Genomic DNA, 26,317 nt, shown 5'->3' with positions numbered 1-26,317 from the left:
AGAAAGCTGAGAGGAGTGGGCAAGGGGATTCCTGGCAGAGAGAGCAGCATGCACATGGCAAACAGAGTATATATGACATGTTTCAAGGAAACCAAAAGTAGCAGCTTAATTTGAACAATTTTTATTAAAAGAAGTATAAAAAATGTTGAACGTTTTTTATCAAGTTCTAAAGAGCTTTGAATACTGCTTTATGAATTTTATTTCATCATGTAAGCAAAGAATTGTCTTTTTCTTCCACCATCAGACTTTAATAGCTGCATAATCTTCTTAAAACACTAAATTTGTTTTAGAACTACTATCCCCTGCTTCTCTCATTTTATAAGCTAGCAAATACAAAATTTAATTCTCATGTAATGAGGTAAGAATCTTCATATAAACATGTTTGCTGTCAACAAATGCTTTCTTTTTGGAGAGATTCTAAGTTTTGTCAGTATTTTCAGTTTTAAGAAATGTTTTGCTTTTAGATTCTTTTCAAGTAACTGAACCCCATTAAAAGAAAGGAAACTCAAACCCGATCAAGACTAGATAAGGCAAATGCATCTGTTTTTTCAACTTAAACTAGCTAATCAGAGCTGAAAACTTTGCTGCAGGCACCATTACCTTCACTTTTTTGATAGTTGATAAGTACTTTTCTAGAATTCATATGCTGTAAATTAAACACTAAACTATTATCAAGATATCATACTACAAAACATACTAAGGATCAAACTATTTACAGCCACAGGAATATGTGAACCAACCTCACTATTAAAACTTTTGGTCTAATTCAGGCATAATAAAAAAAATACTTAATAATTCACTGGGGCGCCTGGGTGGCAAAATCGGTTAAGCACCTGACTCTTGGTTTTGGCTCAGGCTGTGATCTAAGGGTTGTGAGATAGAGCCCCATGTTGGGCTTGGCTAGGCAGAGTTGGCTTGAGTTTCTCTCTGCCGGCATTCCCTCCCCTACCGCCCCCCTGCCGCGCAGCCCTGTGCTTGAACGCTCTCTAAAATAAATAAATAAATCTTTAAAAAAAGAGAAAGTTTAATTCACTATAATACCGTATAACATGCACATATGTATGTATATATTTTCAAAGATCAAGGATTTTTTTCCCTTTCACTAATTTATTATTAATTGGTTTTACAGTAATACTTACCCTAGTATTCTGTTCATTCCATGTCTAGCAGCATAGTGTAATGGAGTATTGTGCTGGTAGGGCTCCCCATAAGATGTATTTGGATCAAGGGATTCTTTCAGCTGAGGGTTGTTTTCATAAATTTGGCAGGCCAGGTTTTCATCACCATTGATGAGTGCTTTACGGAATTTGGTGGTTGTATTTCCCATGTTTTCTTTTGTTTTTTTCTGATAGGCAGTGGCACTTTTTCCCTTCCCTGTTCAGCCACTTCTTGAATGTTTCTGTAACATGTTTCACATTCTAATGGAAGAAAAAATTATCAAATTAGATTGTAAAACATCAGTTATAAAGCAGTATCCTAAATAAACAATAAAACAATTAGGAACACTAAAAAAACCTAGGAAGCATATATAAGGGAACAAACTAAATTATGTTTTACCAAATTTATCTTAATAGACAAAAAAACCTTAAATTTTTAACACTGCCCAAATTAACTTCTTGTTAAACTGTAACATTTACCCACGCAGAGACTGTTAAGGTTTTACAGGCTGTACTTTGTACTATGAAAGTTATCTACATATATGAGCTTTTTTTTTTTTTTTTTTTTAAGATTTTATTTATTTATGTGACAGAGAGACAGCCAGAGAGAGAGGGAACACAGCAGGGGGAGTGGGAGAGGAAGAAGCAGGCTCACAGCAGAGGAGCCCGATGTGGGACTCGATCCCGGTACGCCAGGATCACGCCCTGAGCCGAAGGCAGACGCTTTAACGACTGCGCTACCCAGGCGCCCCCATATATGAGCTTTTCAATTTTCCTTTTCACACGGGCAGGAAATAACTTCACTGAATTTTACGGTTGAATACACTTAAATCTCTGTATAAACTATGTATAAAATAGACTCAGCCAATTTGTGGGAGAGTGAAAAATGTAGGAAATTTTGCTCATATATAAGCTTCAGAATAGTTGTTGTTACAGTAAAACAAAACAAAACAAAACAAAACAAAACAAACCCACAGTCCTTGGCTAGTATGCTCAATAATAAATGCTACTTTTGCTCCATTTCAATAAATGTTTCTGAAACTACTCTTGAGCTATGATCAAAATTAGTGATAAAGGAAATAGCATATGTGAAGGCAGGTATGAAATAAAAGGACTATTCAAGAAATGGTCAGTACACATGGAGTTCAAGATCTCTAGTTTTGAACTAATAGAAGATAAACCTGAAAATAAATTGGGGCCAAGTAAGAAACTTATACTTTAATCTGTAAAGAATGGATAATTAAGGGCTTTTATATATGGTAGTGATATAATTATTTTATGCTTTAGAAAATTAACCATTTGGACAGCATAGAAGACAGACTGGAAGGAGGAAAAGATAAAGGCAGAATACAACAGTCTATCATGTTACCCAACGAACTCGGTGGCAGGCTGGACATTAAAATGTAGCTTATTTAAGAGAACAGTTGAAAATAATATATAGTTGTTCAACACAAGTTTTGTACAGGGTAGTAACAGTTTCAACAAAATACAAATTAACAGACTGAAAAATGAGTTTTTTAATTTTTTTTAAGTTTCCTATAAAACAGAGGTTCTCATCCTTCCTTGGCTGCATATTGATTAACCTGGAGAACTTCAAAGAGTCCCATTAGCCAGGCTACACTCCAGAGTAATTAAACCCATTTCTAAGGGGTGGCACAAGGGCACTGGTATTTCAGTTCCTTGGGTGATTTCAATGTGCACACACCACTGTATAAAACACTCGTAACTCCCTCCAGCCAAATGGTTATATGAGTATGGAGATGAAGATGAACAGGCAGGGTAAGACAGCTGCTAAACCTATTTTAGAGATAGGTGTTAACTACTGACTTAGCAGTGTATTTTCTGGCCCACATCTATACTTAATGAAGTCACCGTTTGAGTCTTTTAAGGGCTCTTTGTTATTGACATTTTTACTTTAAATATGCAAATATATACCCATAGAATGAGTAAAGAAAGACAATATAACTGGAAGATAATCACAGTTAGCATTTTGACCAATAACCATCCTATTTATAATGTATACAAATATTTGTTTCATGCATAACATATACAGTATAAGTATGTATATATATATAAATTGGATCACTACATAATTTTAAATTTTTTTATTTAATTTTTAAGAGGGTTGCTAAATCTTTTAGACTAGAGAACTATTCCTTTATCATTTCATCTAGAATGAGAAAAGAAAATCCTTCCCTCCGACACTCTCACACTTATCATAATATACCAAAGACACTTTTGGGATTTTTCAGGGACACCCTGTATTTTTTTTTTCTTTTGTTTTTCAGAGGATTTAGGAGCCATGTGTTTATTCTCAGTGAAATAATCTGAGTTCTGTAGTACTGCTTTAAGTATTTTAAGGATTTATTATTCTTAATGAGAACTCCATTCAGTTTACTGTATATTTCACTCTATAACCAAATACAAAACATATCATGTAGATTCTAAAGAGTCTTTCCTGAGGATTTGAAAACTTACAGTTGTTTGGTCTTCTCTTTCTTCCCTGTTAGAATGTAGCTCAAATTATAAACATTTTTGGAGTTTTGGATTAGATTAATAAACAACACATTTTCTTTGATTTACATTATACTTCAGCAAGTGTTCTATAAGAAAAGTAAATTCTATCCAAGATGTGAAAAAAGAAATATCTAAGAAATCAATGATATCTTGGGGTATTTATTTAAAATAACAAGGTACTTAAAAAAAATCAATAATACCCTGGGGCGCCTGGGTGGCTCAGTCGCATAAGCCTCTAAGGTCATGATCCCTGGGATCAAGTCTTGCATCTGGCTCTCTTCTCAGCAGGGAGCCTTCTTCTCCCTCTGACTGATGCTTGTGGTCCCTCTCCCTGCTTGTGCTCTCACACTCTCTCTCTCTCTCACACACAAACAAATAAATGTTTTAAAAAAATCAATAATACTCTAAATGTGCATTAAACATTACTGTCACTCATGGTGAAAAGCATAATGGCATCTAGAAACATTTTTGTTGTTCTCAGTTATTTTCTTTCTCTTTTTTTTTTTTTTTTTAAGATTTTATTTATTTATTTGACAGAGAGAGAGATAGCCAGCGAGAGAGGGAACACAAGCGGGGGGGGGTGGGAGAGGAAGAAGCAGGCTTCCAGCGGAGGAGCCTGATGTGGGGCTCGATCCCAGATCGCAGGGATCACGCCCTGAGTGGAAGGCAGACGCTTAACAACTGAGCCACCCAGGCTCCTCTCTCAGTTATTTTCAAGTCTGTTTCATTTTTAAAATTTGAGTTCAACAAGACTGAAAGTCAGCAGGAAATGCATCATTTAAAAGTCATAGCTCCATTCCCTCAGATTATTCTCACAAGTCTTACCTAGAAATTTGCCAGATGTGTCCTTTAACTTTTTCATAGCCACAGCTAGTATAATCTGAAGTGACTGTTCCCTCTTTGTTTGAATCAGACTCTTAAGTATTATTTCCCCAACTCTAAGAAAAATCTATGTACAGAGCTTCATGAGGCAGGTGAAGGTTTATCAAAGAGGTGAAAATAATTCCTTATTTGGGACTTTTAAGTTTTATAAGAAAATCTAGGCAAAATTCCATCATCTTTCAGTGGTAAAATACAGCACTTGATAAGTTATTTAATGAAAAAAGTAAAAGTAAGAAAAATATAGCTTATCAATGGACTCTAGAAAGCTTTCCCTAATTTCTGATTAACTTTTAATTAAGAAGGGCTCTATTACTCTTGCTTTAAATCACTGCCTCTCAACTTCCCCTTTTACAGGTTAATAATCAGCAACAAAATTTCAAGTGCACCTAAATTAATAATTACTCCCAGAAATCTTTTATAGAATACGAAGTTCTTCAGAAATAACTTGCTCTTAGCTTCTGTTTCCACAGAAGTAAATTATTTTTAAAGTCATGATTACAGATTGAAGTTGTTGGCCTAAATGAAATTAATTGGTTCCCATTTTTCATCTACCTGGAAGAAAACCCATTACACACATGACCATCTACTTCTAATTCATCCTTCTGCAACTGTCTACACTATCGATAAGAATAACAACTGTAAATCTACAACTAACCATCTCTTTAGCCAGAATAGAAACAAGTAGAAAGCTCATTCAAACAGTAAGTCCCAAGCCCACTTGGTTGAAGTCAGAGAGATGTACCTCAAGGAAGATTCTAGGACTTTACCTCCACAGAAATCTTCTAATTGATACTGCAATAATACTTAGAGAAGAGGAGACCCTTAAAAGCAGACTCTAAGAGAACTCTCAAAGGATATGGTAAAAAAGAAAAAAGAAATAAGAAATAAGGATAGAAGAAAAAAAGCCAGGAAAAGTCAATACACTACAGTAGACAAAAACCATGTGGACAAGTCATATATTAAGCTATCAACTCTGTTCATTCACTAATTCAACAAGCACTATTAATCTGTAATTATTTTCATTTGTCACTATGCATTCAGAATCATCTGGAGAGGTGATTTCACCTGGCCTAAGGACCAAAAAGCCAGAAAGAGAATTTAAAAAACCTCCCAGTTGATTATAACATGCAGGACAGATTTGAGGATCATGGATTAGTTCTGAAACTATGCTAAGCCAAAGGTACTGGCAAGCAGTGTGATGGCAAGGAAGAGTGCAGGAGTTGCAAAGACTTGTGCTCAAATTCTGTTTTTATATTACCAAGTAACTTAACTTTTGATATGTTTCCTGATCTGTAAACCAGCAGTATTAATAGCTACGTTTCTTCAGTCAACAAATATAAATGAACAAACATAAATATCATACTCTGCGTGTAACAAGGAGTCATTACAGGTTTGCAGCTACATCTTTCTCAGGCTTTAGGATTTTTAGAAAAATGCATTCATAGTTGATCCATGTTGATACATGAATCACTAGTTCAATCATTTTTATTGCTGAGTAGTATTCTACTGCATGGATGTACCACTGATTATTCACATATTAAAGGACATGTTGGTGTTTCCAGTTTTTGACAATTGTCAATAAGGCTATCATAACATTCACATACAAGTTTTATGTGAATGTATGCTTTAATTTCTCTTGGGCAAATACCCAGGAATGGAATTGCTGGGATATGTGGTAAGTCATTTGTTTAACTTCATAAGAAACCACTAAACTGTTTTCCAGAGCAGATGTACCAATTCATTCCCATCAGCCACGGATGAGAGTTACAGTGGCTCTGTATCTCAGTCAGCATTTGGAATTACCAGTTTTTTGGGAGTTTTATTCCCCTTTTTTCTCTTTTGGTAGCCATCCGAATGGATGTACTGTGGTATCACACAGTGGTTTTAATATTCATTTTCCTAATGATTAATGATATGGATCATGCTTTGATATGCTTATTTGCCACGAGTGTATCTTGATTATATATCTAAAATATCTGTTTAGAACTCTTGACAATTTTAAAGATGAATTTGAGTTCCTTATATATTCTATAAAAAAAAAAGTTCTGTTAGAAATGTGATTTGAAATATTTCTTCTAGTCTGTAGCTTCTCTTTTCAGTCTCTTAACATTGTTCACAGGCCAAAAGTGTTAAATTTTGATGAAGTAAAATTTATCATTTTTTTCCTTTTATGGGCTGTGCTTTTGGAGTCATATGTACAACTGCCTAACTCAGGTCACAGGGATTTTCTCTTATATATTCTCTTGGAAGTTTTTTAGTTTTAGGTTTCACATTGAAGTCCATGATCCACTGTGAATTAATTTCTATATAAGGTTGAGGTATGGATTGAGGTTCATTATGTTTTATGTACAGATATCCAATAGTTCCAGCTCCATTTATTAAAAGTGTGTCCTTTCTCCACTAAATTGCCTTTGTACCTTTAGCAAAAACCAACTGAGTAGCAAACTGAATTCAACAATACATTAAAAGGATCATATACCACAATCAAGTGGGATTTACTCCAGAGATGCAATGGCGGTTCAACATTTGCCAATCAATCAAAGTGATATACCACATTAACAAAATGAAAGATAAAAATCGTATGATCATCTCAATAGATGCAAAAGTATCTGATAAAATTCAACGTCTATTCATGATAAAAACTCTCAAACAAGTGGGTACAGAGGGAACATAACTCAACACAAGGCCATTTATGAAAAGTCTATAGCTAACATCATACTCAGTAATTTTCCTCTAGATTCAGGAACGAGACAAGTATGTCCAGTCTTCATCACTTCAATTCAACATAGTTTTGGAAGCCCTAGCCAAAGCAATTACACAAGAAAAAGAAATAAAAGGCATCCAAATTAAAAAGAAAGAAGTAAAACTGTCACTACTTGCAGATGATATGATACTATATATAGAAAATCCAAAAGACTCTGCCAAAAACTATTCGAATACATGAATTCAGTAAAACAGCAGGATACAAAAGCAATATATAAAAACTTGTTCTGTTTCTATACACTAATAATGAACTATAAGAAAGAGAAATTAAGAAAACAATTCCATTCATAATTGCATCAAAAAGAATAAAATAGGAATAAATTTAACCAAGGAGGTGAAAGGCCTATACACTACCAACTATATGACACTGATGAAAGAAACTGAAGATGACACAAATAAATGGAAAGATACTCTATGTTCATGGATCAGAAGAATTAATATTGTTAAAATATCTCTATTACCCAAAGCAATCTACAGATTCAGTACAATCCCTATCAAACTTCCAATGGCATTTTTACAGAAATAGAACAATCCTAAACTTTGTATGGAACCACAAAAGACCCCAAATAGCCAAAAACATCTTGAGAAAAGAGAACAAAACTGGAGGTATCATACTTCTTGATTTCACACTATATTACAAAGCTACATAATCAAAACAGTATTGTACTGGCATTAAAAACAGACACACAGTTCAATGGAACAGAACAAAGAGCCCAGAAATAAACCCATGTAAATATGGTCAATTAATTTATGACAAAGAATCCAAGAACATACCATGGGAAAAACAGTCTCTTTGATAAATGGTGTTGGGAACACTGGACAGCCACATGCAAAAGAATGAGACTAGATCACTATTTTACACTATACACAAAAAATTAACTCAAAATGGATTACAGACATGAATATAAAACTTGAAAATCACAACACTCCTAGAAGAAAACAGGTGGCAAGCTCCTTGACATCACTTTTAACGATGATTTTTTGGCACAGACACAAAAAGCAAAGACAACAAAAGCAAAAATAAACAAGTGGGATATCAAACTAAACAGCTTCTACACAGCAAAGGAAACCATCAACAAAATGAGAACGGAACCTACATAATGGAAGAAAATATTTACAAATCATTTACCTTATAAGGGGCTAATATCCAAAATATATAAAAAATTCAGTCAACTCAATAAGAAAAAAAAATCCAATCAAAAGATGGACAGAGAATCTGGAAAGACATTTTTCCAAAGACATACAGATATATGGCCAACAGGTACATGAAAAGATGGTCACCATCACTAAACATCAGGGAAATGCAAATAAAAGCCATAAAGAGACATCACCTCATATCTGTTAGAATGGCTATTATGAAAAAGACAAGAAATAACAAGTGTTGGTGAGGATGTGAAGAAAAGGGAGCCCCTGTACACTGCTGGGGGGGGGGGGAGGAATGTAAACTGATGCAGCCACTACAGAAACCACTATGTTGGCTCCTCAAAAAATTAAAAATAGAACTACCATATGATTCAGCAATTCTAGGTGTTTACCCAAAGAAAACAAAAGCACTAACTTTAAAACATACATGCACTCCCATGCAGCACTATTTACAACAACTAAAATATGGAAACAACCTAAGTGTCCATCAATGGATGAACAGATAAAGAAAATGTGATAATACGTGTGTGTGTGTGTGTGTGTGTATAAAATGAAATATTATTCAGCCATATAAAAAAATGAAACCTTCCCATTTGTGACAAATGGGTGGACCTTAAGGGCATTATGCTCATAAGTCAGACAGAGAAAGATATTGTATGATCTCACTTATATGTGAAATCTTAAAAATCAACCAACCAAACAAAAACACCAAGCTCATAGATACAGACAAGAGACTGGTGAAGCTAATATAATACTGTATATCAACAATACCTCAATTAAAAAAAACAGTTGACTATATTTGTGTGCATCCAATTCTGGACTCTATTCTGTTTTGTTTTTCTGTGTGTCTATTCTTTCAGCAATACTATATTATCTTGATTACTGGAAGAAGTGACATCTTAACAATATTGAGTGTCCCAATCCAAGCACATGATATTTTTGTCAATTTACTTATGTCTACTTTGACTGATTTTTCAGTGTTTTGTAAGTTGGTTGCATCATACAAATGGCATACATATTTTATTAGATATATAGCTAAGTATTTATTTTTGGGGGGTGCTATTATAAACAGTACTATAAAAATTTTTAAGTTCCTATTGTTCATTTCTAGTATATAGAAATACAACTGAATTCATATGTTAGACCTTGTAAACTATGAATTTGCGAAATTCACTTATTCTAGAAGTTTTTTGGTAGGTATTTTGGGATTGTCTAAAATACGCTCATGTCTTCTATGAACAGAGGCAGTTTTATCTCTTTCTTTAACATCTACATGCCTTTTCTTTTTCTTGCTTTATTATACCGGGTAGATTGATTTTTTAGTTAGCGAAAGTTTAAGGAAAAACAGGATTATTTGTATGGAGTATATAAATATCTTAGGGGAGATACTGAATAATCACAAAGTGAAAAGTGGCAATTTTACAATGAAGGAACATGGGAAATATCACTCTAACCATGTGACTAAGATTAACACCACCAGTAACATATTGACATAATTTTCCCTGACTTAGTACACTAAAAAAAAGTACATTATTTCTGTAGTATTCTTGTGAAAAAATGCATATCATCGACCTAAATAAGTGAAAGTATCAGATAAACTCAAATTGAGCGACATTCTACAAAATAACTGGCCAGTATTCTTCAAAAGTGTCAAGGCCATGAAAGACAAGAAGGGACTGTACAACTTTTCACAGGTTAGGGGTGACTAAGGAAATGTGAGAACTAAACGCCACGTGGGATTTGAGATTGAATTCTAGAACAGAAAACAAAGTCATAAATGGAAAACTGGTGAAAACCAAATAAAGTATATAGTTTAGTTAATATTGTACCAATGTTAATCTCTTAGTTTTGACAACTGTAGCACGGTTATGCAAGATGTTTACATTAGGGCAAGCTGGGTAAAGGGTAGACAGGAATTCTAGGTCCTATTTTTTTTTTTTTTAAAGATTTATTTATTTGAGAGAGACAGAGCAAGCAGAGGGAGAGGGAGACAAGCAGTCTCCCTGCTGAGTGGGGAGCGCAACATGGAACTGGATCATGACCTGAGCCGAAATCTAGAGTTGGACCTTAACCAACTGAGCCACCCAGGCACCCCTCCCTGTCTTATTTTTGCAACTTTTCTGTAAGTCTAAAATTACTTTAGGAAGGTGAAAAAAAAATTCTCGTAGCTTCCGGGTTGAGAATAGACCAGAGGAAGGCACAGATAGGAAATAGGGAGAATGATCTGGAGGATACTAGGGTAATCCAGTTAATGAATTATAGTTTCAGGATGCCTCGGTGGCTCAGTTCATTAAGTGTCTGCTTTCGGCTCAGGTCCTGATCCCAGGGCCCTGGGATGCAGTCCCGCATAGGGCTTCTTGCTCAGCAGGGACTTTTCCCTCTGCCTGCTGCTCCCTCTGCTTGTGCTTTCTTTCTCTCTCTCTCTCTGACAAACAAACAAACAAACAAATAAATAAATAAAATCTTAAAAAAAATTACAGTTTTATAGACCAGGATGGTACAAACTGAGGTGATGAAAAGTATTTGTATAATAGATCTATTTTGAATAGTATTTCCTGAAAGAAAGCTTTAGAGTGTAGAAATAGAGCAGTCTCGGATATTAATTACCCAATAGAATAAAATAACAAAAGGAATAAAGTAGGAACAATGTCTTAAATTCCCAAATCCTTGAAGAACCATTCCCCACTAGAAAATGAGTAGAAAGGACAACCCAAGAAAAATCAATGCTATTTATTACCAATTTTGGTACCAAACTTCTAACCCCTATCCAGGCTCTTAACCCAGAGTATTTAGCTGTGCTATGTGTAAATCACAAGGTCCACTGGCCCCTCTAGCCTAGATTTCTCTGATGGTGAGAAGAGACAGAGAAAGAGGAGAAAAAAAAGGTTAAGACTAGCTGCCTGAATTCATTACATTCCTGCCACTTTGTACCAAAATGTACAAACCCTAGACGCCCAATTATATCTCTAAAAATTCCATGATGTTAAAACATTTCTTTTAGAGGGGAATAAGGAAAAAGGCATGTCTTGCCCTTTTCTAGAACCTAAGATGTAGAATTAGCTTCAGTGATATAGGGTTTAGGATGTGATCATAGAAGTATGCACATGAAGGGGTAGTGGTAGTCTTTTGGATTTACCTTCTGTAAAATCTTCAGTGGCTTCCTACAAATGACAGATTATAGTCAAATTCTTAGGAAGTGCATACCTAAGGCTGTACCATAAAAGTGTTTTTAAAAACAGTAAGTTGGGGATTTGCATAAGGAAATAAGCTGAGGTAAGGCTGCATAGCTAGATAGGACAGGACCCTTAGATTCCTGTCTTAAGTTTGGCTTCAGCTTTCAACTTAATTTCAGATCATCACAATTCTTAATGGTATTTCCCATTTCTGAAATGATAGAAGGATTATTATATGATATTAATATCATAATTATTTTGACTTTAAACTTGGCCAGTGTAATTTGGTGTTGTTATGTATATATCCTGTTTGCTCTGACAGACTGATTAAATGCAATGGGGTGTAGAGAGTTGAAAGAGCTTTTAAGCTAGACAGACCGAGAATCTTGGCAAGTCTGTTAATGACAACATCCATTTTCTTGTCAAGAAAATAATACTCATTTCTGAGGGCCACTGTAAAGATTAAATGTAATAATGTACTAAATTCCACAACTTGTAAGAAATAATTGATACAACATATCCTCTATTCCACTAAAGACTATAAAGTACACCCATACAAGAAATACCTTATATTTCTCTATATGAAGAATATTTGTAGTATTTAATTTTTATGAATTAAACTCATAAGATCAGAGATAGAAAGGACTACATTTAAATCCTATCAGCACATACTCCTAAGATTTAACGGCTTGTAAGTAAATACCTTTCATATTAGATAACCTAAAAAGCCTATCATGAAATTGACCATAAGACAATCATTGAAATTCTGTATGAAATGTATTTAGTACTTTTTCATACTTCATATGGATGTTCGAATATCACAGGCATTTAATGAGAGGTTGCTCCAAAAGATAATGCCAAGAAAACATGACTTATTAAAAATTAACATGACTTAATGTTCACATTTTATTCTTTTAAGAACTAGGATGGCAAAGATTAGAGAACTGCCGTTTTTAAAAATCCATTCAGATTTTAGCAACTAGCAACAATAACAATAGAAAGCATTGCAGTAAAATGAAACTAGCATAGTTTCTTAGGAAAAAGGACTTCAGATTAAAAGGCTGAATCTGATTGACCAAATGACAATAAAGGCAGCCTTCAGAAATATGATCTCAAGCTAGTGAGAATCTACTGAGGAATCTTACATCCTCCTGTAAGGTTACTACTCATTGTAGCAGCTGATCTCTATGTACCATTGACCCCTCAGCATAAATCCCTTTATCTTAATTCTATTACTATAACAGATTTTAAAAATGTATGCTAGGGGCACCTCAGTGGGTTGAGTATCTGACTTTGGCTCTGGTCATGATCTCAGGATCCTGGGATAGAGCCCCGAGTCAGGCTCCCTGCTGAGAGGGGAGTCTGCTTCTCCTTCCTCTGCCTCTTCCCCTTGCTCGTGCTCTCTCCGTCTCTCCCTCACATAGATAAATAAAATCTTTTAAAAAAAATGCAAGCTATATTACTTTATTATAAACAAAAAAATCTTTTTGAGTGCAATCATTAATTAACACAACCAAAGGTATAGTTTAAATGTCATAAATACACTATTGAAATGTCACTTATATTCACCAAAAATAAAACAAAGAATAAGAAAAGCAATTTTGGGGATGCCTGGGTGGTTCAGTTGGTTAAGTGTCCAACTCTTGATCTCAGCTCAGGCCTTGATCTTGGGGTTGTGAGTTTAAGCCCCGTGTTGGGCTCCACACTGGGTGTGGAGCCTACTTAAAAAGAAAAAGAAAAAGAAAAAGAAAAAGAAAAAGAAAAAGAAAAAGAAAAAGAAAAAGAAAAGGAAAAGGAAAAGGAAAAAGAAAGAAAGAAAGAAAGAAAGAAAGAAAGAAAGAAAGAAAGAAAGAAAGAAAGAGAAAGAAAAGCAATTTAGGCTTGCTATCACAAGAAAACTGAAATGATTTACAAGCATTGACTTTTAATGAATGCATGGAATCACAGGTATAGAAAGGAGGGCCAACAATTCGTCTGTCTTCCTCATTAGATTATGGGGAACCTACTTTATTGTTCTTGTCTCACTCAGTCTAATGCTTCGGTAAGATTGAAATTTCTATTACTGGATGCACACTCAGTTCACAGTACCTCTAAGCAACGCATAGGGTGATGCAGGTGTCAACAAATGTTTCCTTTTTTAGTTTCTTAATTTTTTATTTTGAGATAATTGTAGATTTACATGCAGTGAATAAGTACTTTTAAAAGACACTTAGCATAGTGCCTGGCACACAAAAACCCACCCAAGAAGTGTCAACTACTAGATAATTAGAAAAAAGGAAGAGGGCATTCATAATGGGCCTTTGGGGAAGAGCTTCTCTATAGAATGCTTGAGGTGTACACACATAATACCTTAAGTAATCTTTCAATGACCCCAGCAGGGAAGCAAAGGAGGGGAGGGTGAACCAGGATGGTACCAATTCTGGCCTTACTATTAACTTGCTAGGTGGCCCTGGCTATCAGTTAGTCTCATTTTCTCATTGGCCAAATGGACCTTAGGGCTTTGTGCGTTCTGGCCTCAGCTGTCCCCTCTCTTCCCTTATCTCCTGCTTCTTTTCCCCTTAGGATGTTGCTCTAGTCGTACACCGTCTGCCTTCTAGTTTTTCTACAAACATGCTCTGGCCTTGGGGCCTTTTCACCTGCTCTTCTCTCAGCTGGAAATGATCTTCCTCCGAGAGCCCTTCCTTGGCCACTTTTTAATACTTTATCACTGCTTATCTTTCCCTCATAAAATGTATGTAATGATATAATAACTAATGATTTACTCATCCTCTCTCTCCTCCACTAAAACAAGTTCCATGAAGGCAGTCTCTGTTTGCTTCACTATCATATCCAGCCTCAGGACTAGTATCAGGCATTCGTTGAATGGATAACTGAGTGTATGTATGTATGTATGTATATAGGGTTCCTAAGCCCTCTTTTCAATTCTGGTATGCTATGATTAACTTACGGGCTCGTGGAACTGGTGAGCATCTCAGAAGTTCAAGTCTGAGCCTGAGGTCTAAACGGTTCTTTTGGCTTTTTTTTTTTTTTAAGTAATCTCTATGCCCAACGTGGGGCTCGAGCTTATGACCTGTAGGTCAAGAGTCATATATATGCTCTGCCAACTAAGCCAGCCAGGTGCCCCTTTTGGCTCCAATTTTTGATAACTGCCTTGCCTTAATGGATCTTCAAAAATCATCTCCAAATGTAACACATCCTAACACACAGCTACACACATGCACAAATAGACAAATATCACTTAATTCAAGAATCATTGTATGCTATGTGTAAAACACAATACACACACAATATTTCCTTAGTCTGGAATATTAGTCCTTACACAGTTTAATTCCAACTTACATTGATAACTGCAACTCTAATCATACTCCTTTCCAAAAAATCCTCTACCCTGGCTATAGTGGACTGTGTATCCTTCTCTGAGACACATAGGTAAGCTTCTGTGCCTTTGTCCTCACTGGTCTGTTTGCTTGGATGGTACAGATTTCCCTTCATAATTGCCAAACACCTCATCTTTCACAGTTGTCAAATGTCTCACTTTTGAGGGCCAACTCAAATATCACCTCCTCTGTGGAGCCTTCCTTGATCTCCCGGGGAATAACTGTCCACTCTGTATGCTTTCATCATAGTGATCATCACTGTACTCTACTTACTTTACCTGTTTGTTCTCTTTAATCACTTATGGGCTTCACAGGCCTCAACCATATGTTTGCCTTCCCCTTATTGCTAAGGACCTATTCCTATGCCCGGCACAAATATTTCTCAAATTGGATGTTAACACGGCACCACAACTAAGAATGCTTTTTAACCTTTGCTGGCAGACTTGATCAAGTAGTTCCTCCTTCCTACTGTTCAAAAGTTGGTTTCCTTAACATTTCTACCCACAGCAAACTTTTTCTGTAAAGGGCCAAACAGTAGATATTTTAAGCTTTGTGAATCATATCTCTGTTGCAACTAGTCAACTCTGCTGCTGTAGCTTGAAAGCCATAGGCAGTATGTCATAGAATGGGTATGGTTGTGTTGCAATAAAACTTAATTTATAAAAATTGGCAAGGAGGTTTGGCCTATGGGCTGTAGTTTGTCAATGCCTGATTTGATGGAAGGAGTACAGCAGAGTAGAACAATTTGGGTTGGAATTCCATATTTATTACTTCCTAGTTCTGGCACAAATCCCTTAACTTCTCTGTACCTTAATTTCCTCATCTATAAAATAGGCATAAGGTCACCTAACCTGCAGGATTGTCATGATTATCTAGGTAAAGTGTGTAATACAGTGCCTGTCACATGGTAGGTACTCAACAAATTTTTTAAAAAAAGATTTATTTTAGAAAGAGAGTGGGAGGGAGAGAATCTCAAGCAGACTCTCTGCTGAGTGCAGAGCCCAACTCGGGGCTCAATTCCATGACCCCTGGTACTCAATAAATTTTATCTCCCTTCCTCTACCAGGATCTGTAAGCCATTGATAAAGATTCAGTTGTTACTTTTAAAGAACTCAATATCATTCTTTTTAACAGTGAAACCTTAAGAAAAAGGTCAGCCAACTCTATGTTCTATATCAGGAATAAGATATAACTGGTGGTCTAGACTTAATCATTTATCAGGTGTCTGACTGTTGACAAGTTTAAAAACTATGTTTTTACAACTATCTTCTGAACCAAGGTTAATTCCATTTTCATTATATTCGTCGGTCAGTGCCAATATTAAAAAAGGTCTTTCCCATGTAACTGCACTTATAAATACTAAGTGTAAGGGATATAGAATTGAGTACAAAGCCAGGAAACAAAATCTCAAATTGGAAATTACTGCAAACATGCATACACACATATATACCCCTATCTTTGTCAGGAAGCAAGAGGTCTCAGTCTTAAAATGTTGCTAAAAATGAAGTCTCGTTTAAGAGCTTTGGGTTTAGCTTGCCTAGTTGCATATTAAGTCAAAGTCAAATGTGGCTTTACCCTTGGTGGCTTCCCAGAAGTTCATGAATACCTCCAGTTTACAGGAAAACTTATGAGTATTTGATAGTAATATTATGAAAATGATCTGAGCTGAGAAAAACCTTTTAACAAAGAGAGCAACTTCTCAGTAGTAGGCACTCCTGAATTAAAAAGTTCACTTTGGTGTTACTACAGTATCTTAATACGGCAGCATTCAAAATACAATGGTTATACAAACACAAAAGTATTATCATGATAGTACTAAAAAACTCTATGTGGCAGTTTGGCTGCCTGAGGTTTCTGAGCCACCAAGGAAAAGGAGATAATCCAACATATTCTGGCTGCTCTTGGATATCTTTTACATCCATATAGCTTTCAGTGTAGAAAAGGATGCTGCAGTCAGAAAAGGCAGAAATCAACATCGCTGCCAAGGGCAGCACCTGACTGCCTCTCTTTGCCAAACTAGCAAATGAACACTGAAAACAGCATGAGGTCCACAAGTAGAAAATGGTCCCAACTTGGGATATGACTACTCTATAAAACGTTACTTTTACTTTTCTATTTCTTATTAAACATAATTATCTGTAATGATCACAGAACTCAGAACTCTCCGCACAAGTAAATTTTTCAGATAGCTGAAGTTTTTCTTAGGCAATATTCAGCTTTCATATACTCGACTTTCCAACTACTTAAAATATTAATGTGTTATACTCTAACTTCCCCTTCACAATTACTTTTCGTACTTTGAATTCGGAATTTCACATAGTGCTGAAAAATTAACATTTCAGTCTCTAATGCTATAGTGTTGCCAGCAAATAGCTTAATTTCAGCAACTTTGGCATCTCTGATTATTCAACAGTGTGACAGATGAAGGTTGCCTAAGAAATGTGAAAATGATAGACCCATCCCCATGAAAGTTGGCTCACTGATCCCTGGGAGCTTTTGGCTATACTGGCTAAAAAAGAGTGGGGGCCAAGGGTGGGCATGGAAAGGGAGGAAGGGGAACATCCCAGGTGATACCTTTTTTTAAAAAAATTAATTAAAAAATTTTAATTAAGGTATAGTTGACACACAATGTTATTTTCATTTCAGGTATATGACACAGTGATTTGACAATTCTATACATTAAGGTTGCTCATCTTAAGTGTAGTTACCATCTGTCACCACACAAGGTATTACTATATTAATGACTGTATTCCCTATGCTGTGCTTTTCATTCCTATGACTTATTTATTTTATAACTACAAGTTTGTACCTCTTAATACTCTACTTTTAATACTCTGCCTTTCCTTCCCACCCCCTACCCTCCTGGCAACCATCACTTTATTCTCTGTATTTAAGATCTGTTTTTGTGTTTTGTTTTTTAGATTCCACATTACAAGTGAAATCATATGGTATTTGTCTTTCACTTAGCATAATACCCTCTAGGTTCATCCATGTTGTTGCAAATGGCAAGATTTCATTCTTTTTTATGGCTGAGTAATATTCCTCTGTGTGTGTATGTGTGTGTGTGTGTGTGTGCGCGCGTGCGCACGTGCGTGAGAGAGAGAGAAAGAGAGAGAGAGATATTACATCCTCTTTATCCATTTGTCTATCAGTGGACACTTAGGTTGTTTCCATATCTATTGCCTATTGTAAATAATGCTGTAATAAACATAGGGGTGCATATATCTTTTTGAATTACTGTTTTTGTTTTCTTTGGGTAAGTACCTAGTAGTGGAATTACTGGATCATATGGTATCTCTATTTTTAATTTTTTGAGGAACCTCCACACTGTTTTCCACAGTGGTTGCATTAATTTACATTCCCACCAGTGTATGAGGGTTCCTTTTTATCCACATCTTTGACAACACTTGTTATTTCTTGTTTTTTTTGAGATATCTTTTTTGTTCTTTCCTGCAGGTTGGAGGATAAAGGGTCCGAAAATATTCCCAAAGGTGAGCGTTGGATAGCATAAAAATGTTAAAATTTGTAGCATTCTCTCCTACAAATGAGAGGAATAAAGGTTACATCAGCCCCCAGGACTGGAGCAAAGCTTCAGATAAACCGAGAGGGGGAAAATGGGGTGGGGGGAGGGGTGGCTTTCCAAGTTTCTTTAACCTAGCTGCTGCTGCAGCAACCAAATCCTCTAGCATTCCTGGATATACCCCTAGCCCAACACACACACACACACGCACACGCACACACAGACACATAATGTTAACTATGTATATATTTACTTCTAGGAATATTTAAATAAATTTAACAATGAGACAAAAGTTACATTTTTACAAAATACCTTTGTATTTTGTGGGTATTATATCTGGATGTATGATAACACTGATGTATATGTTATATGCTTGTAATTCCGCATACGCTAGAGAGATCATCCCAATTGGGAAAAGCTGCAAAGAAAAAATGGTAATGGAACAAAATTTCCTTGTTTTTTTGCTGCTGCTGAGCAGATCAAATTTAAACTCTTTGAATATCAGGAACAGACTAAATCTCCATAACTAATGATTTTGCCTATTGGAAGTTCTGCAGAAAAGAAGACAACATAGAAGGAGAAGAAATCTCTAGATGTAGGTACAGTTCGGAGTTTTAAAAAGCAGTTTTTACTTGCTAATGAGCTCTTATGAAATGAAATTTCTGATCCTTAGGGGCTGATGATTTTTCAGACTCATGTACATATTTTTGAGTGGGTCAATTTGGACTCTAAGATTGATAAGATAAAAAGGCTAGGGGCGCCTGGGTGGCACAGCGGTTAAGCGTCTTCCTTCGGCTCAGGGCGTGATCCCGGCGTTATGGGATCGAGCCCCACATCAGGCTCTTCTGCTATGAGCCTGCTTCTTCCTCTCCCACTCCCCCTGCTTGTGTTCCCTCTCTCGCTGGCTGTCTCTATCTCTGTCAAATAAATAAATAAAATCTTAAAAAAAAAAAAAAAGGCTAATAAGAAAGCCTTGCTTGTTGCTTGGATTTGGAACATAGCTGTTGGGCCTTGTAGAGTCTTTCCTTTGCGAAAGACTCGCTGCTAGCTTTTTTGGAATTCTGAATTCACAGGCCCTAATTGCCTGAGCCTGACCCTAGTAAAACCTGAAGCTGTCTGATATGGACTGTTTTAGCCTCAGTACAAGCTTCATCGAACTGAAAGCAAGCATAGGCTCAATGAACAGAACTCAAACAGCTCAGATTTAGGACACCCCTCTGTGGGACCCTAAACTATGAAAATATCAATGGATGCCAGCTAGATTGTCTGGGTCACATCCACATGCCCACAATAAACGTCTTATTCTCTGATGGGACAATCTAAAATTAGGCTACTAATCGGCTCTATATTCCTGATATAGAGGCTAATTGCATTCCTAACTTGTGATTCCTGCCAAAAGCTGCAAGTTGGAGGAGGGCACATCACAAGGAGTGTGACCCCACCACTCAGTACTGACAGAATGGATTCTGGACTTCATCTGGGCGATGGCCCACTGCTGCTGACTTGTGTTCAGGCTTCCAAATTAGTTATAATTTACAACAATGGACTAATAGTCTGACTCTAATGCCATCATCTTTCTCCTGGTAGACACGCCTCAGTGAGGCACTCTGATTATTAAATACAGCTGTCCAGAAAAAGGGATTGATCTTTTCGAGGCTGCTCACTAGTTAATTAGCCAGGACAAAAGAGAGGGAAAGTTATATCATCCCATTTTGAAAAACTGTGAAAAGTCAGAATTTAACCCTGACCAATTCCTGAATATAGTATGTCTTTCTGGTCAAATTCTATAAAAATGCTTTTGTCCTTCTTGTAGCCAATCCTTGTGTATAAAAGACTGGGTGAGAACAGGGAATGACTGAAAAAATGTAAAGTTAAGATTGTTAAATGAGACACATGGATTTTGTAACAAAAACAAAATAAAAATCTGGCATCTGGGGAGGCATGGGAAAGAGTATCAATGATCTTTGTCTCTCGGAACTATACTTGGAGATGTTCTCTTTCTGAAGGAGGTTGCCTTTCCAAAAGGCTGTGAGCATTCTGAATTCAAACTGACTGCTGAGCTATGATGACACCTGACAGTCTGACAACAAGAAAGCAAGGGTACCCTACTTCCTGTACTCTCCATGTAGAACATCTCTAGATGTGGTCCATACTTAGGCAGATAAACTGATGTCATGGTCATGCAAATCTGTTTGGAAATGTCTGCCTTGAGGCAGCCCTGAGACCAAATAATGGACTGAATTAACTAGACTGGATGGGGAACCCTAGGGTGGAAGACCAGAGAGTAGGCGGTCACATTAGGGGCCCTGTTAACCTGTACTGCCTAAAAATGTCCTGCTGGGACTATCCTAACAACTGTGAATTCTTTGTTTCTAGGGGTATTACATATGGCCTCTAGAATTGTACTTTGTGTGTATGCTGACTACTGAGGACACTGCTTCAGCCCTAAAAGGCATTTAGGTCACTTTCAACTTATCAGATTTGTGTTGTGCCTAAACTGAAGCCTTGGCTAGATAAAGAAGAAACTAAAATACAAAAACTTAAGGAGAAGCCACCTAGCTTTCTAAGATAGACTTTTCTGGTTAAATTTACCAATTAGAGGTTCAGCCTAAATTCTGAACATCTTAAAGGCACAGGTATCAAGATGCCTTGGCCAAGTGCCAAAGGGATGGACTGTGTAGAAAAAGTTAACATAGCAGGCTTGAGATCGCTATCCTCAGAAAGGCCTGCTTGCAAGGAATAGCCCTTGGCAGGTGTCTTGAAACTTAAGATTTAATGAGCATTTGCACCATTCCTTAACTGATAGGAGTGGTTCAGTGTGCCTAAATTGTTTCTACAAACACTGCAATATATGCTTAACACTTCCTTTTCTTCTGGGAATCTGGAATTTTGGTATATGCTAGGCAAAAGGTACCAATGTGACCAGACTTCAGTAAAACCTTGGGCACTGAGTCTCTAGTGAACTTTCTTAGGAAACAACATTTCACACGTCACGATTTGATCCTGAAGAATTAGGTGCATCCTATTTGACTCCAGAAAGAGAGGACTCTTGGAAGCCTGCCCCATGCATCTTTCCCTTTGCTGATTTTGCTTGAGGACTCTTGGAAGCTTGCCCCCTGCATCTTTCCCTTTGCTGATTTTGCTTTGAATCTTTCTGAATAAGTCTTAGCTGTGAGTACAACTTAGTGCTGTGAGTCCCCCTAGCATATCACCAAACCTATATGCTGTCTTAAGACCCCTGACACACTTATTTTACATTAAAAAAGCTTTTAAAATGTTTCAACGTTGGAAAACCAATTAATGTAATCCATCACAGAAACAGACTAAAAAAGAAAACTCACATGATCATATCAATAGATACAGAAAAAGCATGTGACAAAACCCCAAACTCATTCATGATAAAAACTCTTAATAAACTAGGAATAGAGGAGAACTATCTCAGCTTGATAAAGAATGTCTACAAAAACCTACAACTAAAATCATATTTAATGGTGATAGTTGAAACTTTCCCACTAAGAACAGGTACTTTTTAATATCATACTGGTTCTAGCTAATGCAAATAAGACAAGATAAGGAAATCAACAGTATTAGATTGTGCAGAAAGAAATAAAATTATCTTCATTCACAGATGACATGATCATTTATGCAGAAAATCCAAAAAAGGGACCAAAAAAACCCACTGGAAGCAATAAGCAATTATAACAACATTGAAGGATACAAGATTAATATACAAAAATCAACTGCTGGGGCACAGGGGGCTCAGTAGATTGAGCATCCAACTCTTTATTTCGGCTGAGATCATGATCTCAGGGTCATGAGACTGAGCCCTGTCTTGAGCTCCATGCTGAGCGTGGAGCCTATTTAAGATTCTCTATCTCCCTCCCTCTCATGTGCGTGCACGCAATCTCTCTCTCTCAAAAAAAAAAAAAAAAAAGTTAATTACTTTCCTATACACCTGCAATGAACAAGCAAAATTTGAAATAAAAAATACTATTAATATAACCATCCAAAAATATGAAATACTTAGGTATAAATCTAACAAAATACATACAAGATCTACATGAGGAAAACTACAAAACTCTGATGAATGTAATCAAAGAAAAAATGAAAAATGATGAGATATTTCATATTCATGGATAGGAAGACTCAATATTGTCAAGATGTCAGTTCTTCCCAACTTGACCTATAAGATTCAATTCAGTCCCAGTCAAAATTCCAGCAAGTTATTCTGTGGATGTCGACAAAATGATTCTAAAGTTTATATGGAGAGGCAAAAGACCAGAGTAGCCAACACAATACTGAAGGAGAAGAAAAGTTGGAGGACTGACACTACCCAACTTCAAGATTTACTATTAAGTTACAGTAATCAAAACAGTGTGGTACTGGTGAAAAGAAGAGACAAATATATCAACAGAATAGAACAGGACTCCAAACAGACCCACAGAAGTATAGTCAAATGATCTCTGACAAACAAAGACAATACAATGGAGCAAAGACAGTCTCTTCAACAAACAGTACTGGAACAACTGGACATCCATATGCAAAAAAATGTATCTAGACAAAGACCTCACACCCTTCACAAAAATTAACTCAAAATGGATCGATGACTTTAAATGTAAAACTCAATATTTATAAAACTCCCAGAAGTTAACAGAGGAGAAAACCTAGATGAACTCAGGTATAGTGATGATTTTTAATTTGTTTAAATTTATTTTTAAAAAAGATTTTATTTATTTATATGAGAGAGGGGCAGGGGGGAGAGAGAGCATGAGCAGGGAGAGGGGCAAAAGGAGAGGGAAAAGGGAAAGGGAGAAGCAGGCACCCCATTGACCGTAGAGCTGGATGCTGGGCTAGATCCCTGGACACTGAGACAATGACCTGAGCCAAAGTCAGACGCTTAACCAACTGAGCTACCCAGGCACCCCCACAATGATGATTTTTTAGATACGACCCCAAAGGTACAATCTATGAAAGAAATAACGGATAAGCGGGACTTTATTAAAATAAAAACGTCCTCCTCTATGAAAGGCAAAGTCAAGAGAATGAGAAGACAAGCCACAGACTAGGAGAAAGTATTTGCAAAAGACATATCTCATAAAGGACTGTTATCCAAAATATACAAAGAACTCTTAAAACTCAACAAAAAAAATTTCTGATTTAAAAAAATGGGCTAAAGATCTTAAGAGCCACCTCACCAAAAAAGATATATAGATGGCAAATAAATACATTAGAAGATAACCCACATCATATGTCATGAGAGAAATGCAAATTAAAAAACTCTGAGGTACCACTATGTATCTACTAGAATGGCCAAACTCTAGAACAGTGACAATACCAAATGCTGGCAAGGATATGCAACAACACAAATTTCATTCATTGCTGGTAGGAATGCAAAATGATACAGTCATTCTGCAAGACAGTTCAGTGGTTTCTTACAAAACTAAACATACACTTACGATATGATCTAGTAATCACAATCCTTGGTGTCTACCCCAAGGATTTGGAAACTTATGCCCACACAAAAACCTGTACACAGATGTTTATAGCAGCTTTACTCATCATTGCCAAAACCTAGGAGCAAACAAGATGCCCTTCAACAGATTAATGGATAAACTGTGGTACTCCAGACAATGGAATATTATTTAGCACTAAAAAGAAATGATCTGTTAAGCCATGAAAACACATGGAGGAAACTTAAGTGCACATTACTAATGAAAGAACCAATCTGAAAAGGCTACAGACTGTAAAATTTCAACTATATAACACTCCGGAAAATGCAAACCTACAGAGACAAAGATGAGTGGTTGCCAGGAGTTGAGGCCAGGAGAGGGATGAAGAGGTGGACCACAGAGGATTTTTAAGACACTGAAAATACTCTGTATATAATAATGATGGGTATATATCATTATACATTGTCCAAATCCATAAAATGCACAACACCCAGAGTAAACCCTAAGGTAACTATGGACATTGAGTGATTATTGCGTTTTAATGCAGATTCATGAACTGTAACAAACACACCACTTTGGTAAGTAATGCTGATAACGGGGAAAGCCTTACAGGTTGGTGGAGGAGGCCAGAAGCTTCCTTCCTTTCAATTTTGTTGTGAACCCAAAAAGCTCTAAAAAAAATTAAATCTTTAAAAAAAACCCACCCAAATTGAATCCTATCTTTATATTAATCTCTCTGCATTTGTTTCCTTGACCATATAATGGGGATGAGTTGTTGTGAGAAATAAAACTATAAGTACTTATTAGCACAGTGTCTAATATAGAAGGCATTGAATAAATACATACTCCTCATTCCTCTTTTTTTCCTAGAAAAGTTTTCTGCTTATTGGTTCATAACTTTAGGACAGTTGAAAGAGCTCAAAATCTGACCAGTAGACAAATGATGAATGATTGTCCAAACCCAAGTCATGCAAAAATTTCCAATTAGTGTCTGATCATTACCTCCTTTCAATTCACTTTAAATAGTCCTAGAAACTAAAGTTACTTAATCTAAACTGAATACACACGTGCATTAAAATAAGGCAAACAAAATAGACAAATTAGATTTTAGATATTTTTAAAAAATTAATTTTAAAGAAAAATGCACATATTTATACAAAAAGAACAACCAACATGCTTATTCAGTGTTGTCAAAAAGGTTGGTCGCCATTTGTCAAGATAATCTCATTTAAATTCAGTGCGTTCTGCCTACTAGAACTTCAAGATTAAAGTAAATGATTTTTATGCAAACTAATATTCTCTCATGTTTTCCTATTAAAAGATGAACTTCAAGCAGAAGGGCATGATAATTCTTACAATTTATATTGTCATTAATTTAAGAAAGCTCTAGAAAAAATAAAAAAGATCAGAAATGATAACATTGAAAAATACTTAAGTATGGTACCTAAAATCTATGACTTTAAACAGCTTATTTTTTTTTTTTTACAATTTTCAAAGAACACTTATTTAATATTAGTTATAAGAATTTTATCTGTGGAATAGGCTGTATTCAAGACAATAAAACTTACTTAACATGGTTATTCATCAATTAAGCCATTTGAATCCTAGACCAATATTACAAATTTTGTTTTTTTTTTATAATAATATTTTTTTATTATGTTAGGCACCATACAGTACATCCCTGGTTTTTGATGTAAAGTTCGATGATTCATTAGTTGAGTATAACACCCAGTGCACCACGTAATACGTGCCCTCCTAACCACCCATCACCAGCCTATCCCATTCCCCCACCCCCCTCCCCTCTGAAGCCCTCAGTTTGTTTCTCAGAGTCCATAGTCTCTCATGCTTCATTTCCCCTTCTGATTACCCCCTCTTTCTTTATCCCTTTCTTCTCCTACCGATCTTCCTAGTTCTTACGTTCCATAGATGAGAGAAACCATACGATAATTGTCTTTCTCTGCTTGACTTATTTCACTTAGCATTATATCCTCCAGTGCCGTCCATGTTGCAGCAAATGTTGAGAACTCGTTCTTTTTGATAGCTGAGTAATATTCCATTGTATATATGGACCACATCTTCTAGTCATCTGTTGAAGGGCATCTCAACAGCTTATGTTATATATACATCACTAGTAACAAAATTATGTTGTCAAATAAAGGATTTTTCTAACTTCTTTTTTTTTTTAAGATTTTTTTTGATTTATCTATCTATTTATTTGACAGAGAGCACAAGTGGGGGGGAAGGCTCAGAAGGGGGTAAGGAGAGAGAGAGACAGAGTCTTAAGCACATTCCCCGCTGTGCTTGGAGCCCGATATGAGGCTGGATCTCATAACCC

The 26,317-nt window shown here is 36.1% G+C and overlaps 1 protein-coding gene across 8 annotated transcripts in view; it reads right to left on the bottom strand.

Annotated features, from left to right (window-relative positions):
• ANKIB1 (ankyrin repeat and IBR domain containing 1) overlaps positions 1 to 26,317 on the bottom strand; it is a 248,689-nt gene that overhangs the window by 93,048 nt on the left and 129,324 nt on the right. For all 8 annotated transcript variants that reach the window (XM_048212861.2, XM_057304104.1, XM_057304103.1 and 5 more), the window contains one exon: positions 1,140 to 1,418. In XM_048212861.2, coding sequence (XP_048068818.1) covers positions 1,140 to 1,327 — 188 coding nt within the window. In that variant the 5' untranslated portion in view covers positions 1,328 to 1,418. The remainder of the gene's footprint in view (positions 1 to 1,139; positions 1,419 to 26,317) is intronic.

This window comes from Ursus arctos, unplaced genomic scaffold (assembly GCF_023065955.2).
Source record: "Ursus arctos isolate Adak ecotype North America unplaced genomic scaffold, UrsArc2.0 scaffold_3, whole genome shotgun sequence".
NCBI lineage: Eukaryota > Metazoa > Chordata > Mammalia > Carnivora > Ursidae > Ursus > Ursus arctos.
Note: the sequence above shows the minus strand (reverse complement) of the source record. Positions and strands in the feature narration are given on the sequence as shown.